This window comes from Polistes fuscatus, unplaced genomic scaffold (genome assembly GCF_010416935.1).
Source record: "Polistes fuscatus isolate 324 unplaced genomic scaffold, CU_Pfus_HIC Scaffold1, whole genome shotgun sequence".
Lineage (NCBI taxonomy): Eukaryota > Metazoa > Arthropoda > Insecta > Hymenoptera > Vespidae > Polistes > Polistes fuscatus.
Genome location: NW_025112997.1, coordinates 10,261,440 through 10,277,625, shown reverse-complemented (window position 1 = coordinate 10,277,625; position 16,186 = coordinate 10,261,440). Strand labels below are relative to the sequence as shown.

General features: G+C 32.5%; 2 protein-coding genes and 1 long non-coding RNA gene across 6 annotated transcripts; 1 reads left to right on the top strand and 2 right to left on the bottom strand.

The window, feature by feature from the left end:
- Positions 1–240: 240 nt before the first annotated feature.
- LOC122522768 lies at positions 241–2,364 on the bottom strand. Its single transcript, XM_043644042.1, has one exon. It carries the CDS (start codon positions 2,362–2,364, stop codon positions 241–243), a length of 2,124 nt encoding a protein of 707 aa, XP_043499977.1.
- Positions 2,365–4,028: 1,664 nt separating this feature from the next.
- On the bottom strand, positions 4,029–5,731 carry LOC122516328. Of its 2 annotated transcripts, none has more exons than XR_006303540.1 (2): positions 5,226–5,731; positions 4,029–5,160 (listed from the first exon to the last, which is right to left on the bottom strand). It is a non-coding gene; the product is annotated as an uncharacterized LOC122516328 (long non-coding RNA). The 2 variants fall into 2 exon arrangements; XR_006303539.1 differs by having other exon boundaries at positions 4,029–5,113.
- Positions 5,732–6,276: 545 nt separating this feature from the next.
- LOC122514568 lies at positions 6,277–16,065 on the top strand. Of its 3 annotated transcripts, none has more exons than XM_043631492.1 (13): positions 6,278–6,400; positions 7,247–7,460; positions 8,254–8,474; positions 8,693–8,994; positions 9,099–9,372; positions 9,470–10,188; positions 10,974–11,246; positions 12,444–12,701; positions 13,964–14,266; positions 14,456–14,667; positions 14,754–14,870; positions 14,962–15,080; positions 15,430–16,065. In XM_043631492.1, the coding sequence occupies exons 2-13, from the start codon at positions 7,273–7,275 to the stop codon at positions 15,600–15,602; spliced, it is 3,159 nt and encodes a 1,052-aa protein (XP_043487427.1). In that variant the 5' UTR covers positions 6,278–6,400; positions 7,247–7,272; the 3' UTR covers positions 15,603–16,065. The 3 variants fall into 3 exon arrangements, with proteins under 3 accessions (XP_043487431.1, XP_043487427.1, XP_043487419.1); XM_043631484.1 differs by having other exon boundaries at positions 6,278–6,433; XM_043631496.1 differs by lacking the exons at positions 14,456–14,667; positions 14,754–14,870; positions 14,962–15,080; positions 15,430–16,065 and having other exon boundaries at positions 6,277–6,433; positions 13,964–14,330.
- Positions 16,066–16,186: the final 121 nt, after the last annotated feature.

Here is a 16,186-nt window from a genome sequence, read left to right as displayed (position 1 = left end):
TCCGCTGTTATCACGTACGCGTATGTTCTAAACCTCGCTATTATCGAAAATAAATCATCCTGTATATTTGGTCCTATGGCCAATGCGTCGTTTAACGATATGCCTGACTTCGACTTGGCCGACGCGTCAAATACCACACGCAACTTTGTCGTTGCACTTTTCTCGTTTAAAATTGCATGATGTGGTATGTAGTAAGTACTTAGCGGAGTTCTTTATCTTCTGGTAACGTCCGCATGTGCTCTAAATCCCTGTATTCTTTATAAAGCTTGAGTACGCATCTCGCAATGTTGGATTTTTAGCTAACTTGCGCTCTAGGGAGAAAAACCGATTCAACGCCGCGGTCCTATTATCCTGGAGACTTACTATCTTTTCTTCTATGATGGGGAGGCGCACCACGAATCGACCGTCCGCGTCACGTCTGTACGTTCTCTTGAAATGCTCTTCGCAGTACCGTTCCTGCTCTGTTAACGGATGAACATCCGCGACGTTATCCAGTTCCCAAAACCGCGACACCAACTGGTCAACATCCTGTACTTGCGTAGCGATGTTACATGCTACCTCCTTGGGGCTGCCCTTTACATCACGCAAACAGCCGCCTACCACCCATCCCAACTGCGTTTTTTGCAACGTTGGATGCGAACGCGTTGCCTTTATTTGGCCCGTACATAAGATCTCTAGATAGACCTCTATTCCCAATAACACGTCGATATTCGCACTTTCGTAGAATGCGGGGTCCGCTAACCTTATATTACCGGGAATCGCAAGTTTATTCCCGTCCATAGATACGGCTGGTAATTTTTTTGTAATTGAATTTAATATTACACAATCTATTTTTCTCCGGTAGTTATTGTAGTTGGACTTGAGCACAACCTCTATTTGATGTAGCGGTTGTGTCGTCATTTGACCAATTCCGGCGATCGGCGCTCGGAATTCCTTTGATTGCAACCTTAGACGCTGCGCTAAGTTACGCGTTATTATGTTTACTTGGGACCCCGAATCCAATAATGCCCGAACGGTTATTGGTTTTCCATTTACGTCTAATAGCTTGACCTTGGCTGTTAAAAGTAACGCCTCTCGATGAGATGCTGCCTTTAACCCGCGACCTATGTTTGCAACCGCCGCTTCGCTGTCTGACTCGCCGCGTTCGTTAGCGACGGCCGTGGAACCCTGCGACGGTTCTGACTGGGTATGTAGTAAGGTGTTATGTTTCCGGTTGCACACCTTACACCGACTCGCATTGCATTCGATGGCAAAATGATTCGTCGACCGCAAGCAATTAAGGCATAACCCTTTTTTTCTTGCCTCGGAGACGCGATCCCTAACTGGCATCTTCCTGAACCTTTCGCATTTGTAAAGCTGGTGGCTTTCCTTGCATATCGGACACGCGAGTATGCTTCTAGTTACCTGCGAAGACAATGCCTGGCGCGGTTTCGGTCGGTTGTGATTCGTCACGAGCGGCATTGGTGGTTTTGCGATTGCTTCTAATACCTGACACCGGTGCGTCAGGAATTCCATTAATTGTGCGAAGGTGGGCACTTCCGACGGTGAAGGCTTGCTTTCCCACTCTTCGTTCGTTTTCGCGTCTAACTTGTCTACCACCGTGCATACCAGTAAGTCATCCGACTGATTGACCGGCCTTTGCAGTGCACTAAGTGCCCTTGTGTTTCTTGAGGCAGCGTCAACTAATTGGCGCAGCGCAACGCTATTTTCCTTTTGAATCTTAGGTATATCCATGATACCCCTTATATGAGTATGCACTATCCTACGTTTGTTGTCGTACCTATTTTGTAGCAATTTCCACGCTTCTTCGTAATTTACGTCCGAAATCGTTAATGCCCGCGTTATGTCCGCCGCCTCGCCTTTTAGTGACGAGCGAAGATAATGGAACTTTTGGATCGCCGATAACGATGAGTTTTCATGTATTAGTGACTTAAAAGTATCGCGAAAAGAATACCACTCTTCGTACGATCCACCGAATTGTGGTAATTCTATTTTCGGCAACCTGATATGCCCGTTAGAACCCGCGGATAATTGTGATTGCGTCGGAGAAGGTGCATTCGTCGACGCGGAATGCGCTGAATTCGACCAATCTTCCAATAATTCGTCGATGTTGCCGATGATTGTAAAAAACGCGTCTTCAAAAGATTCACGTTCCACACTGTGATCGGATGTATCATCAATTAGTTCGATTTTGGTTTGCACTTCTTCGAATTCACGCGATTTGACCAAGATCTCATCGCGACGAAACCTGAGGCGGGGTGTACTACGCGTTTGTGCTAGTTTATCAATATGACTCTTTGCCCTAGTCATATATGCCTTTATCTGACCCCGTTTAATGTGTAAATCTCTTAATTGCTCAGCCATGTTTGTACCGAGATAGTAGCAATATTAAATGAAGGAGAAGGATAGGCTAAGAAGGAAAAGAGACTGACCTGTTACCGATAACGATACCGTCCGACGGCAGATGCTCGTGTTGATGCTGCGTGGCTGGATACCGTGTATTGCCTCTTCCTGCGTTTTCCTATTCTTCCTCGGCGTTGATGCTATTGCTGCTCTCGTTGATTGAATTCACGAACTTGCTTGCTGATCGTTCGCGACCTTTCGTAGAGCAATCCGGCTCGAAGGACCATTTAATGTACGATTGCTCCGGCTCGAAGGACCATTTAGTGTGATTGATCCAACTCGCAGAAGCAAATGTACAGTTGTACGGTAGTGCTGGTTCCCACTCCCGTACTGTGCACGCTTTCGTGCACGCGCTTTCTCACTTGATAGGAAAAGACTGCTGTCTCTTTCCACTTCCGCGTTGTAAGGACGGAAGGAGTTATCCCAAATAATACACTTCTAATTATAGTGAAATGTGAATATTTATTAATACTCGTTTCCAAGAGATCAATATGGTGCTTGGGCCTTGTATATTGATCTATGCTAACTTTGATGCTTGGTCCTAGCAATAACCTCGGGTTACTGACTAGTTGTATTGAATGCTGCTCGGATCACTTGGATGTGATTCCGCCTAACGAGTATGGACAACTAACTATTTTTTCGTCTAAACTGTAACTGCCCTCTTCCCCACCCCCTCCACGATACATCCCACCACAGGGCTACGATGCGACCTTGGAGTGGGGACATCTGCTCAAATATACTGCGTTATCGTATCGAGGAATTCGAAATAAGATACCCTGGCGATTGCTATGTTTGTCCTTACAATCTATGCATAGATGCCGACGCAATAAAACCCAAAGGTCCTAAACAAATATTCTTTATTTCTTTGCATAGTCACCGGTCGAGCATCTTTGTACATGTGCATCTTATCCAAATCCTCCGTTGTATACTCTTACCCCCCTACTGTTCCGATAAATGACGGAACAATGAGGTTTCGCTAAAGTGCACCATATACTATTTTATATAAAATCTCGATGGAGGACATAGAATTTAAGACTTGGAATCTATCTATCTATTTACTTACAGAAAATATAAGGATATGGAGCAGTTATTACCCTACATACCTCCTATGCATCATGAATATTTCAAAACACTGCCACAAGAAGAGCATAAATAAATACTACTAATGTCTTATGTTAAATTTAACAATATAATTAACGTTCAAAATAAAAAATACTACTTCTATTTTATTTCTTGTTATTATTTGTAAATAAAATTGGATTAATATGAAATATATTTTAAGTAATATTTTATTTTACAAAATTTAAATTAAATAATTTTAACAATAGACTAAAATTTTGAAAGTGGTGTAAGTCCATTTGCAGTCCGTAAATATACATAATTTTAGTTAAATTACCCTAAAAGAAATCTATATAATCAAATTACATATTGATAAATTAATAGAAACATTGCCAGATAGATTTTTTAATTGAACAATATGCAAACCTTTAATTTTCTTAAAACAACAGAAAATGGACTTGCATTACTTTCAAAATAAACGGTCCATATATTTACCTTTTACGTGCTGTAAGACATTTAAGATTTGCATTCTAGCCTTCGGTGTATATAGACATAAGTAGCTGAGCTTTGAGTATTTATATTGTTTATATTGTGAATATTGAGGATAAATACGATAGCAAACCATTAGAGTTAATACCTTTCAAATCAGTCAGGTAAATAGAGATAAGCCTCTTGCATATCTTTGACCAGGATATGCCAACATCAAATTTGTTTCCACCACGGTAAATAATTATTTCTCCCAGACGTGTAACTACACTAATCAGCAAAAAAAGACCAAGAGAAGACGACAGCAGTAATAATGGGCATCCATGACAAGTAGAAGTAGTATCAATCGCTAACTGATTCTCGATTTTAAATTCAAGTATGGATATAGATATGCCAGAAAATCAACCATCATCAAAAGTACCCCCGCCAATCTATAAAGGCGAAGTAATCGAGATGCAATCCTTAACAAGATGTTTGGATGAAGTGGTTAAAAAAGAAAGCTATAAATTTAAAGTTAATAATAATCATGTTCGTGTCATACCAACTGACTCCGAGACCTGTAGAAAAATTACAAGATTATTAAAATCTTCTAATGTTAGTTTTCATATGTTTCAATTGAAACAAGAACGATTGTTTCGTGTGTTCTGCACAATGTTCATCACTCTCTTGATCTTGATGACCTAAAAGACAAACTTCAAGAGAGCTTGAGGATGAAATAATTAATATAAATAATATTAACCCATTGTCAATGTTCTATATCGACTTGAAGCAAAAACCAAACAATAATACAGTATATTATATAAGTCGTCTAAATCATACTATAGTTAAAATTGAACCATTTCTAAAAAAAAAAAAGTTTAATGCAAAACATGCTAAAAATACGGTCACACTCAGAAGTATTGCAATCACCAATATTAGTGTGTCAAATGTACGAGTACACAGCCAACTATGGAATGCAAAAAATCTGTTGAAACTCCATCAACTTGTCTTCTATATGGCAACCACTATAGCGCGAACTATCATGCCCTAGTTATCAAGAATTGCTCAAAAAAAAGGTTCCCAAGACCCAGACTAAGAAAAAATCCAAACATTCAATCAAACTTACGGACCAACCAAGTAGGAAATAACTAACGTTTCATCGATTCAACAGTTTCTTATGGACAAGCTACGGAAAGAAGCAATCACTCTTCAAATATCCCAAGTCCGTTATCTCTGATTATAGAAAGTAAAAACAAAAATTCTTACACTTTTAACTTGAGTAAATTGGAAAAACTTACCGACAAACAAACTGAACAAATAAATAACCTTCTCTCTCTATTAACAGTAATAGTAAATAAATTGTCATCTGTCATCGAATAATGAAAACTTTACGTATTGCTTTTTGGAATGCCAATGGTCTAATGCAACGAAAAGTTAAGTTGGAATCTTTCCTAGAAAATTAGAACTGTTTGTATATTTTTCTATTTAAAATATAAAAAAAAGAGAGAAAGAAATTATAAAACAATTATATAATATGAAATAATGGACAACCAAATTTATTTTATGCTGACACAACATTTGGTTTTTATTTTACAATATGAATCTTCAGTTACAATGTTATGAAGTTACTTGTTAACTTGATTAAAAATATCGCCAAAAGCAGAACTTTAACTATGTAGCCAACACTCGAAATACACTTCAAAGTTTGGCTACATTTCTGAACGTTATAGCACGAAGCTTATATACAAGAAGAACGAACACAGTGTTATAAATGAGGGTACGTATATACAGTATGAAAGGATGATTTCTATTGCCACTAGAGAGCGCGTCGATTCGATGGGTCAGATTTTTCAAATATATATAGTTTAGTGTACCACACACACACCACGTATCGCGTTCGTTCTCCTTGTATATAAGCTTCGTGGTATAGTTAAAAATTCTACTGTTGGCTACTCTTGATGATCCAATTAATGAAAGTTAATTGAAATTTGCTTTAAAATTATCAAACTTTTTGGTAGTTTACAACATCGATAATAGTGTTTGTTTCTTATTGGTCATCAGTACAGACAATTTTTAACGTGCATTTTTATTGGTCGTCATATAGTTACATTGAAATATTTTAACAAATCATATTGCATATATTCTGTATTGTTAAACCATTAACCAATGCAATGATACCAGTTTTAATGGTCGCCGATACAAATATAGAATAGATGCTTTTTTATTGGTCTTCAATGTAGAAAATGTTTGACATTCTTTCTCATTGGTCATCATGTAGTTACATAAATATATCCACAAATCACACTGTATGGATTCTGTCTTGCTAAACTCTTAACGGATGCAACGATACTAACGTTTGAGAGCATTTCCGTTCATTTTAGGAGGGAGTCAATAGCAAAGTGAGCACGGTGACGATCAAAACTGAAGAATTGAGATTTGAAAGGAACGAAAGCGTCCATTTTCAGCTCTTGATGTACGAATATCCAATTTAATGTGCATCTATCAAGTAAATATATATTATTTTCAATTTGATTATATTCTTTTCACATTCGTAATATATTTATTTAGTGTATAAGAGAGAAATTAGATCTTGAGATTAGTGTTAATACGACTATAGATATATTTTACGAGAAAGTATACCAACGCTTTTCCTGAATCATGATTTTGAGTTTCTTCCATATTGATCGATTTTTTTTACAAGTCAATTTTATCACTTAATTGGAATTAAATACCAACATCTTTTTTAATCATTGACTCGATATTATTTTTATTATTATGCATTTAATTAATCATACGTTGTATTTGTAAGTAAAGTTTAACGTGTTAGGTTAGGACTAACGAAATTAATCTAAAATCCCGCGTGGTTGGAAATATTTTCATATTAGAAATATATTCATTTCAAACTATTACTATGCAAATTTTAATTTTATTATTTTTTTTTTAACCGAGATTTGATCTTATTTAATATTGTTTAAACTTTTACTACTATATAGTTTTGTTTTATTTATAGTTGTAAATTATTTACTGTTTTATATTTTTTTATTTAAATATACTATATTTTTATTTAGAAAACATATAATTTGTTGTAAATATTATCTCCTCTGGAATATGAACTTTGCCAAACAAATTTTTTCTAAAACTTCTAAATTTAAATTAATTAATAATTCAATTGATTAAAGTTTTCAATAATATTAAAGTTATTAACAATTATATTAATAAGTGTTACATTTTTTGGTTTTAATTATAATAATTCATAAAGATTGTTGTTTCCAGAAAATAGATAAAGTATTGTAATTTTATTTATTATTCTTATAATTAGGATATTAACAAAATCGTTCTACTCGAATGGAGAGTCAATTAAACTCATCAAAACTAGAAAACGTATCAATGATTGAATCGTCTGAAATTTTTCATTTGCCTGACGTACCTGAGATATCAGAAGTATTAGAACCTACAGGTCTCAGTCCATTAACTTCGTCTCTGGATCAAACTCTTACATTACAGGCAGAAAATATGACTATTGAAGAATTGTGGTATTGATCATTTTCTTGCTTAATATTTGTAATACAAATAATTAACTCTTTGCATTCAACATCTTTTATTAGTAAGCATTGACCGTTTCTGAATAGTATTATACAATTAATTTTTTAATTGAGAATGACAAGTTAATTTATCTTGATATTTTGAAGATAATGCAAGTAAAATTTTAAACTCAATACATCAGTTATTTATTTTTTAGCTTAAAATACTCTTTTATTTATTGAAGAACATATACTTTAAATTCCCTATTGTTTAATAAACACAATGTTTTACTTAATGTATTTATTGCTCATTTACCATGACAAGAACAAACTGCACTTTTGATAAATTAATTTTTCGCTTAAAAGATTAAATACATATTACTTTTCTGAAACAAATTTAATTTATAATTTCATAAAAGAATACGCGAGGTTTTTATGATTAGTTTTTGTCATGTTATAAACTGAAAATTTGTTAAGTTAAAATAATGATTCCACAATAGAGTACTTGAATGCAAAGGGTTAACGCATTGTTGACCAGTACTTTCACTCAGAATCTATCTCATGTCACTGGTTATTATTTCGTAATTGAGTATGTAAATGAAACAATCTAAATAAACTTCAATACATTTTATTTATACATAATGAAATAACATGAAAGCAAACACAAGCTAACTCGTGATTGGTCAATGTTTGAACATGAAAACATGAGTTACCTAGTAACTGGTCAATGATGTTTTATTATATTGAGATATGAGTGAACAATAATTAAATAATAAATTTAATACCAGATATTTCTTTTCAATAGGACTGAAGCAAGTAGCCCTGTATCAGACCGTGCTATTCCACTTCCACCTGCACCAGAATTGAATGATTTCAGAGATGTTGATTTTAGAGATTCTAACACAGATACAAATGTTGATTCAGGAGCATTAGTACAATATGGTCCGTTTTTCCCACCTTCAGGAACACCGGCATTAAACAATATTTTTGCTGAAACTGGAGATGTTCAGGATGATTCTACAATGGGTAATAAAATTTCTACTTATATCTAATACGTTCCATGTTAAACAGATTTTTTATGACTTTCTGTTTAAGCCGCATAAGTCGTATATACACAAATTAATGAATAGCAAAAATTTCAATGGGTCTAAACAAAAAGTTCAGAATAAGGATATATGCGACTCAAACGGCACAGAAAGTATTAATTCAACTAATAATAAGATATGTAATCAATTACCTCATAGGTCCTTTACCTGGCCATACAGAAATAGTTGTTTTATCTGTTGGAGTTTGTGGACTTCGTAATCTTGGAAACACTTGCTTTATGGCTGCTGGTTTACAATGTTTAACTGCGACGCCACCTGTTTTACATCATTTTTTGAATTTAGAAGAAAAAGGAGAAAAATTACCACCGCCTGGATCTTTAATGGCACACTTTAGTGGACTTCTTTGCAAAATGTGGTCAGGCAAATATAGTGCATTAAAGCCAACTGAATTTAAACAGACATTGGGTGTATACCACTCCCAATTCAAGGATTACAGACAGGTAAGCTTGTGACAATCAAAAAATCATTTGCATTTATGATATCTAAAAGACTTATCGACAACTCGAGGATCCCGGAAGCAATTAACAACGGTTGTCGTTGGCAGCATGACTGCCAAGAGTTCCTTGCGCTACTGCTAGACTCTCTGCACGAGCAAATGAATACGGCAAAATCATCTAAGAATTGCCACGTTCCAGTATCAACGTCAACTGCCAAATCATCCTTTAATCTCATTGAAAATTCAAATGGAAAGAACGTTTCCTCCGCCACTGCCACTAGGAATTCAAACTGTGCTAGCGATTTCTTAGAAGCTTATAACTGTTTACCAACATTAGATTCCCCTAATAGTCCAAATCTTACAATGGCTGGTTCTTTAAGAGGTATTTAATTTGACGTATATACTTTTTAATACTCTTTTTCTTTTTATCAGATATTTACTATTAAAGACAATATTTAGCTCTGTATATCTTGTTTTAGATTTTAACTCACCAGTATGTGAATTAGATAGTACTGCAAATTCGCCAAGATGCTCACCTTTAAATGACGACGACGATGAAGAGACTTTAGATTCTGAAGAAATGATGGGTACAAAAGCAGGATCTTTCATACATAATGAAGTTAATGAAGGAAGTTCTGACGCATGTTCTTTAATGTTTAATTCTTGGGACAAATTATACAAAAATGTTCCACAACTTCATGGATTGTATGATATTCACAAAGAAGCTAAAACTAGTAATGCTAATTTCCTTGTAACGCAGCAAGAGTGTAATAATGAAATTCATTATGATTCGCAAAAATTTCCAAAAGAGAATGTTCGTAGAATGCCATTGGATAATTCTAACTTGATGGAGAATCATGATTTTGACAATAAAAGTGTTAGTATTAAACGTATTAAAGAAGTTAACATACAGAAAAGCAATTGCGAAGTAGATTGTGTTTCAAGTTGTTCTGACTTAGAATACGATAGAGATTTAGAAAAGTGTAATGTAAAGCGAATGAGATTGGAAGATCAAGAAAAAAATCATAAATGTGATGGTTTAAGTGGTACTATACAATGTTTGCGTACCTTACAACCTGGTGAAAATGGATCAGTTATTCCACAAGATGAACTTGAAGCTGATAAACATTGGGCTAAGCATTTACGTTGTAATAATAGTATTATAGTAGATACTTTTCAAGGACAATTTAAAAGTACAGTAAGTATTAAAATATGAAAGTTCCTTACCTAAATGATGGAACTTACGTTGGGGTGGCACTAAGTATAATTAGCTGTCACCGTGAAAAGTTTCCTAAATCAAAATACAGTAGATCTTTCTTGTTCTGAGAAGCATAAGAGACAAGTCTCATACTGCTGTTACAGATCATACTGCTAACACTTAAACATTTATACACGTATGAGTTTTTTAACTCCACTTTCAGAATATATTTCAGTTTTATTACTAAACCACTTGATAATTAATACTTAATTTTTTATATTTAAAATAAATATTTTTAATATATTAATGCAATGGAGATCACCAGTGACCAGTACTAAATTTGCTCATAGCGCCACGGAAGTTACTGGTGACCTCTGGTAAGATAAATTTATTACATATGATTACACACTTTAACTTATTTGTTTAAATAATATTATACATAATATAATATTATAATAATATAAATTTAACACAATATATGAAACGCATAACAATAAATTAGTATTTTGCTGCCATAGGGTAACCATATAAAATAAGCGTGGAATTCAACGTGTTAATAATTAGACTTAACGTTACTAAATAAAAACTATTTTTATGGCCATAAAAAATAAATAATTCAATAATAAATAATAGGATAAAGTATATTACTTTATTAATTTGCTGCACTTTTTGTTTTATGGAATTGGTATATATGATTGACTCATACTATACACATATTATATAATTGATTGATATATCATATTGAAACATTAGATATTTTAAGTAAGTTTTTATATGTTTAACAGGTAATATGTGCTGTCTGTAAACATGTTTCGGTAACGTACGAACCATTTATGTATCTTTCGGTTCCTTTACCTCGTGCAATGGAAAGGCAATTTACCATAACATATGTCCCAGCATATGGTGCTCGACCTATAAGATGTGTAGTATCACTAAATAAACAATCGCGTATAGGAAAATTAAAGGAAGAATTGTTACATACTCTTGAGAAGGAAACAATATCATTATCAAATATTGCATTGGCTGAAATTCTTGAAAATCACATATCAAAAATTTTGGTAAGTACCTGAATTTATGTATCTGTATTTATAATCAGTTTTTAACCAGTAGACTTTTGCCTGTAATGTGAATATATTATATATTATTATTAATATTATAATTAAAGTATAAAATATTCCTACTGCCTATAGTCAAATCAAGGCTTAATATGATTAACCCTTTCGATACTTATTTTATTTCAATTGTAAGAAATTTATTATTTGAAATAGTATTGTTGTTTTTATATATATTAATATTATTTCATAATTGAAATACTATAATTTCTATTGAAATTATTTAAATATTATCCAGTTTTGAACATTATCCATAATCTAATTGGTCAGTTTATTGTTGGTTGACTTATGCCATGGCAAGTTAACATTCCTTAAACTTGTCAAGAATAACTCAATAACTTGTAAATAATGAAAAACTTTTGACCTTTCGTCTTGCTTATTTGTTCATGCCAAATTAAAATATATATTGTAAATTATTTATTATGCGAAATAAGAAAAAAAGAACAAAGACATAATAATAATGTTCAGCTAATATTCCGTGAACAGTCATAATGGTCTTAAGAATGTGACCTTTCATTGTAAATAAATGAAAACTAATAATAGTAGAGATATTACAAACCGAAACATTTTCTTTCTCATGTTAATTGGCTATTTATCATAAAATGGAAGTACTTTGTAGTTACCTTAACCACCGTTTACGCATAATCCATTAATTACCAGTGGTTATATGTAGACAGGCATCAACTACAAAATTAATCGTGGAGAACATTGGTTTACTCTACAAAGCAGAGTGACATTAAATTTTAGAATAATTTTGATTGGTAACCTTACTATATATTTTTAAGGATTTTCTTTCTGTGATATAACGACTCATATTAATTTCTCACATCTATGTATTAGCAACATCAATGGTATTATAAACTATACGTAGCGAAAGATGCGAAATTATTCACTTAAAAAGACACTTGCGAAATAGAAATAAATGAATAATGGAGGAAAAAGAAGACGGTAGTTTGATTAATCTCAATAACCGTTGATACTATCCTCCGATAAAAATTCTATGAAAGAACATTCTCATAGTGATAAAGACTTAACTATGGGGCTACATTCCATAGTACAAAATTAAAATCATTTTTAACTAAATATTTATTAAATTATCTAAATTAACTATTAATTTATATCTTTATTTATTATACATTTAAGGATGATAATACATTATTGAGACACGTCAATGACACTAATCGATCCATATATGCATTTGAATTGACGGATCCTCCTGATGCATGTACTATCCTATCTGACAGTGGTGGAGAGCGTTTAACAGAAGCTGAATCTTGTCAAAGAGGTACAGTTGCAAATGAAGCAATTCAGTGTACAATATGCCTTGATGATACAGGTGTTGGTTTGAAAAAACACGAAGCTAACAATTGCAACTTCATTATATGTGACACATGCATAGAAGTGAGTAATCGTATACAATATTATTTGGTCCTTAATTTAAATAAAAAATATTATTATTTTAATATTGTTTCCTACCCTCGGTAAAAACAATAAATCGCTCCTAGAAATAGCAATAAAAAAAGCTATTATAACAGGACAAAGTCCTAATAAAAAGAAGAAGAAGAAGAATATTGTTTCATCTTCTAATATAATACCAAAGCCCATAAATATAAATATAATATTTCCTGCCTCTATCTTACCAGATGTTGTTTTTCTTTTTTATTTTTTATGTTAAACCCCATGATGAATTAGGCAGTATCAATCTAGCAGAAGGGGTTAACATACGAGGTATTTAATTACCAATAATAAACCTCGGGAAGGTCTGAGAAAAGGTCTGTAAAAACGTCCTAGAAGGATGACACTTTAAAGATGTGTATGGGAACAGAAATAGCTTCGTGTTACCAAATAAGCCAGGGACGTTTCAACATAAACAGAGGCAATTGGAAACACGAAGATGGAAACCTGTATGACCTGCTTTTGTAGCCTAATCTGCCAGCTGGTTTATTTTTATTCCAGAACTCAATTCAGACTAATCTGGTACTGCCTATACTGAGGGTTTTTCTTATTTTAATTTTAATTTGTTTAATTATTATTATCTTTTATTTCTTTATTGTAATTAATTTTTTATTCCCTCAATCAAAAGATAAAATGTATTGCTATGCAGTTAATTTAAAAACTTATGTTTACTTTACTAAGAAAAAATTCAAGAGAAAATACTTAACTTTAGAAATTAAAATAACAATTACAAAGCATGCATATATGTTCATATATGATCAAGATTTTTTCCAATTATCATTTCTTTTTATGTTTACATTAAAATGGTCTATAATGTTTTATATTCCTGTAGAAATATTGTAGTTACATAAGTGAGTTCTTTATAATTCACTTACAATCGATTAATCAAAAACTTTTAACACATTAAGCACCTTGTCAGTCACTGGTGATTGATAGTATACATTCCATTGACCACGTCTATCACCAGTGACTAATATTCTTATTTTTCTATGGCTAATAGATTATCGTGGCCTGAATGGAAATTTAACCAAAAGATGCTCAGTTCTTAATGTGCTAAACGAATCGATGTAATAATTTAACTGAATATCTTTTCTATCATATATATATTTATCATGCATCCTACATTGATGTTAATTAATTAACAGGTTATCCTATTTATATATAAATACTATGAGAAAATGATTATATATACTTTTATTATCCAACAGAGTTACCCTCCAAATCAAGTGGACCAAAAAACGTGCCCAGTATGTCGTACTCATATAACAGATTTTACCAAAGTGGATCACACCAGTCGACCGAGACCCGTTGTTCGAATTTTGAATGTTCCTTTGGTTTTAAGACACGATACTACTTATGAAGCATCAAACAATCTTAAGAGTACAAACTTATTTGGTCACCCATATTTAGTTAGATTACCGTCAAGAGTAAATGCTAAAGACTTGTACGATGTTGTCAAGAAGAACATACCGCAAGAAGGACATTATACTGTTCATTTTGTTGATGGGCAGGTGAGGATTTTTCTTCTCTAAAATTTTATCTAGATTATATAGGTATGTAATTAACTAATCATAAGACATACAAAAAAAAAAAAGAAATAAAAGCAATACAAAAGCGTATAAGTGAAAAATGAGAATATATTTTAATAATAAATCCATTAATTTATGAATACTACATTCAATGTTCACTTTTTATTACAGGGTCATCACTGCTCTCGATGTATGTATAATAAACCTTGTAAGGGTTGCAGCGTACCAGAGTCTGGTATAATAACTCTACAAAATGGTGATAACCTTGCTGTTTGTTATACCGAACATGTTCCTAAAACGGCATCCCCAATCGATCATACTAGTATTACAAAACAACATGATCCTTTATCATTATATGAATGCTTACAAGCATTTAGTCAAAGGTAATATCATCATTGATTAAATTATTATACTATAACTAATATAAAGAAAATAATAATACTATTTTGTTCTATCATTTATACAACAGCGAAACTCTGGATGAACACAATCCTTGGTTTTGTCCCAAATGTGAACGAAATCAATGTGCTACCAAGACTCTTACAGTTCATAGGTATCCCAAGTTCCTCATAGTTTACTTAAAACGGTAATTAATGTTATATATATAAATGAATTATATTATTTTATATACATTAAAATATCTGACATAGCATTCACATGTTTCTAATTCGTTACAGATTCGTATTTTATGAGTGTACTAGTTTAAAGCTGGACGATAAAGTTACATTCCCTTTAGTTGATCTTAACATAGGTCGTCATTTATATGATCTTTATGCTTGCGTATGTCATTTTGGAGGTATGTATAGACACTTTATTTTTTAAATATTATATAGTAGATATACAAGCTTGATTTACCTAAATGTGCTACCTAAATTACTTATAAACAGTTTGTTATATATATATATATATATATATATGAAAATTCAAAAGTACCTTTAATAATAATATCCTATCCTTTATCTACTTCATGATAAAATGTACATTTGTGTTGTAATTGGTCCGTACAATGATCTTATTCGTAATGCAAGTATCCGTTCCAACGAAAAACGTATTTGTATATTGAAGGAATTAAAACATTTTTTCATATAACAAACAGTATACAAATACCCATTGCTGCTTTATAAATGCATAATTGAACATTTTAGGTGTATCGGCAGGACATTATACTGCATATGCAAAAAATCCCCGTACTGACGTATGGTATTATTATAACGATGACATTACTAGTAAACAAATACCACAAGAAGAGGATTTTAGTAATGCATACATATTATTTTACAGTCGACAAGGAGTCAATTTAAAATCGTGCAATTTATAACCGCTAAAGTACCTAACCGGTTGGTACAAATCTCCGGTCAGGCAGACGATAATGAAAGAGCAAAAATATTTTCAATCAAGCATCATTATTCGTTCAGCGATCATGTCAAAATGGTTTTTAGATCGTCGATCGTTTTCTTTTTTATTCCTGTTCTCGTTGTTATTGTTGTTCTTTCAGAAACTTAAATTAACTTCTTAACTCGGTATTACGAACAGAACAAAATGTACATGCAAGTTTTAAAAAGAGAAATAGAGGAAATAATGGATCATATGTTTTCTCTAAAATAATTGTATCGTTGATACAAGCATGCATTAAACGTGGTATGATCTACTTTTTAAAAGGTCTGAGCATATTTATACTGCACAGTCTGTAAATGTATATCGAATTTGTACAGTAGTTAATTAATGTATATATTATGAAGAAGCATAATTTATTAGCGAATAAAACATGAAGGTTCTAACAAGTAGACTAGTATATTCTTTTAATTAGAATTTCAAAAAAGTATTTTATTTTTATTGTTATTATTGTTGTAAAATTTGTTATCTTAGTACGTGCAAGTACATTTCTTTAAAAAAAATATCTTG

Coding starts and splice junctions, on each gene's coding strand:
- LOC122522768 (XM_043644042.1), bottom strand. CDS start 2,364: ATGGCTGAGCAATTAAGAGATTTACACATTAAACGGGGTCAGATAAAG.
- LOC122514568 (XM_043631492.1), top strand. CDS start 7,273: ATGGAGAGTCAATTAAACTCATCAAAACTAGAAAACGTATCAATGATT. Junction 10,189..10,973: donor AAGGACAATTTAAAAGTACA/GTAAGTATTAAA, acceptor TATGTTTAACAG/GTAATATGTGCTGTCTGTAA. Junction 15,081..15,429: donor TTGCGTATGTCATTTTGGAG/GTATGTATAGAC, acceptor TGAACATTTTAG/GTGTATCGGCAGGACATTAT.